Below are 2,500 nucleotides of genomic sequence, written 5' to 3'. Positions count from 1 at the left end.
GGTGAAGTGGTTGCTTTGTTTGTTTGATTTTCTTTGTGTTTGTTTCGTTGTGTTTGTTAAATGGGATTGTGTGTGTGTGTTTTGTGTGTGTGATTGTACAGTTGTGAGACTGTGTGTGTGTAGGGGGGGGGGGGGGGGGTTGCAGTATTCTGTTGACTCTGCAACTTTGCATGCTGTGTCTGCAATTTTCTTTGCTTGTTTGCACTCAGTAAATCCCAATACGTTAGAATTTTACACCAAAAATCACAATTTTAATGAAAATAAATCGTTTCATTTTTTTTCTTCCCCAACACCTCATCAATATCCGACCCCCCCCCCCCCCCCCCAAAAAAAAAAAAAAAAAAAAAAAAAACATCAAACCTTCATACACCACTTTTTGCTATATATTCCCTCACATAGTAACATCCCAACATACCAGAAACGACGCAGTCCTCATAATGCCTCATATCATAGACTCGGTCCCAACATACCCCATACATACTCCTCATATCAACATTTTTCCCGATTTTTTTTTTTTTTTTTTCTGTGCCATATCAGAGCCTGACGTTGCCGATCATGTTTAATTTCCCGAATATTTGTATTAATTAGTCCTATAAATGAGCCTTATTTCACATGATCTTAATTCAGTTCCTCACATCATCAAAAACAGTTCATCTCAGGATAACGTCCATTCGGTTATCTTTATTTCACAATGTATTTTTTTTCTTTTTTTTCTTTTTTTACTTTATATTAACTTGTTTTATCTTCAGTTTTCTTCAATCTCAACTTCCATCTCGCTAGTTTAGTCTGCTAGCCTGTTTGCGTGTTTGTTTGTTTGTTTCTTTGCTTTGTTTGGTTCGTTTGTCTCTGTTTGTTTGTCTGTCTGTCTCTTTGTTTGTTTCTTTGCTTTGTTTGGTTCGTTTGTCTCTGTTTGTTTGTCTGTCTGTCTCTTTGTTTGTTTCTTTGCTTTGTTTGGTTCGTTTGTCTCTGTTTGTTTGTCTGTCTGTCTCTTTGTTTGTTTCTTTGCTTTGTTTGGTTCGTTTGTCTCTGTTTGTTTGTCTGTCTGTCTCTTTGTTTGTTTCTTTGCTTTGTTTGGTTCGTTTGTCTTTGTTTGTTTGTCTGTCTGTCTCTTTGTTTGTGTTTGTTTGTTTCTTTGCTTTGTTTGGTTCGTTTGTCTCTGTTTGTTTGTCTGTCTGTCTCTTTGTTTGTGTTTGTTTGTTTCTTTGCTTTGTTTGGTTCGTTTGTCTCTGTTTGTTTGTCTGTCTGTCTCTTTGTTTGTGTTTGTTTGTTTCTTTGCTTTGTTTGGTTCGTTTGTCTCTGTTTGTTTGTCTGTCTGTCTCTTTGTTTGTGTTTGCTTGTTTCTTTGCTATGTTTGGTTCGTTTGACTCTGTTTGTTTGTCTGTCTGTCTCTTTGTTTGTGTTTGCTTGTTTCTATGTTTGTCTGTATGTATGCCTCTGTCTTAATAGTGCTTGTTTGTCTGTCTGTTTGTTTGCTTGTCTTTCGTCTCACACAACTCTTAATTTTCGTCGTCCACACAACGCTGAACTAATTTGCATGTTCTTAATACGACATATCATCCCTAAAGTAACGATATTGCTCTTTGTGCCTAACGTTAACGTTGTGTGGAGTCAGTTTTCCTCATACCTTTCGTCTTCAAAATGCATTGCTCCTCATGCCTTTTATCGGTTTTGTAGCCTTTACCGTCAAAGTCAGTTTTTTTTCTAAATATTCTGGTTCAAGAAAACAGTTGATTTATTACAATTTTCACTCTTAAGGCCAGTCATTCTTAAAATCAAACCTTTTGAAGTTGATTAGCCTTCAATTCGTCCGATTTCCTTGGGCGAGCTTTGATTAATTCAACTTAACTTAACCTATCCTATCCAAAGCTAATTTAAGCTAACCTAAATTAAATTCAATTCAGTTTCACCTTATCTAACCTGACCTAAACCTCAGTCAATCCAATCTAATTCAACCTAACCTCTGAGCCAAGTTAAGCAAACCTAACTCAACCTAATTCAACGTGACCTCTGACCCAACATGAGCAAACCTAACTCAACTTAAATCAACCTGACCTCTGACCCAACTAAGGCAAACCAACCTGACCCAATTTGAGCAAACTAAACTCAACTTAACTCAGCCTGACCTCTGACCCAACCCAACCCAACTGCGCCTGACCTAGCATGACCTCCCCAGGGTTCCGGCCTCCGCATCTCCGGCCACGAGTGCGACGCCGTTCTGTCCTCGTCCCTGGAGGCGGCCTGCTCCAGCAACCTGGACTGCCTGGGCGCCGCGGGAGAGACCTTCAACATCCTCAGCGACGCCAGCAGGTACGACCAAGACGGCATCTGCACCCACGACCCCTGCGTCAGGCAGTTCCTCGAGATGCGCTGAGAGAAGACGAAGGTCGATGACACCCCCTCCGACGCCCCCACCGTACTGCTGGCGTTCTCTGTGTCTGGAAGGAGCGTCTCGCGATCACGTGACGAAGGGGGCCGCTGATTGGTCGAGACCAGGATGACG

At 41.0% G+C, this 2,500-nt stretch overlaps 1 protein-coding gene across 1 annotated transcript in view; it reads left to right on the top strand.

The window, feature by feature from the left end:
- The window catches only part of LOC125036079 (calponin homology domain-containing protein DDB_G0272472-like), a 19,319-nt gene that overhangs the window by 16,378 nt on the left and 441 nt on the right, over nucleotides 1-2,500 (top strand). The window contains exon 6 of the mRNA XM_047628467.1: nucleotides 2,174-2,500. This exon is cut by the window's right edge and continues 441 nt beyond it. Coding sequence (XP_047484423.1) covers nucleotides 2,174-2,371 — 198 coding nt within the window. The 3' untranslated portion in view covers nucleotides 2,372-2,500. The remainder of the gene's footprint in view (nucleotides 1-2,173) is intronic.

This window comes from Penaeus chinensis, chromosome 20, assembly GCF_019202785.1.
Source record: "Penaeus chinensis breed Huanghai No. 1 chromosome 20, ASM1920278v2, whole genome shotgun sequence".
In the NCBI taxonomy this organism is placed as follows: domain Eukaryota; kingdom Metazoa; phylum Arthropoda; class Malacostraca; order Decapoda; family Penaeidae; genus Penaeus; species Penaeus chinensis.
This window is presented reverse-complemented; position numbering and strand designations above follow the sequence as displayed.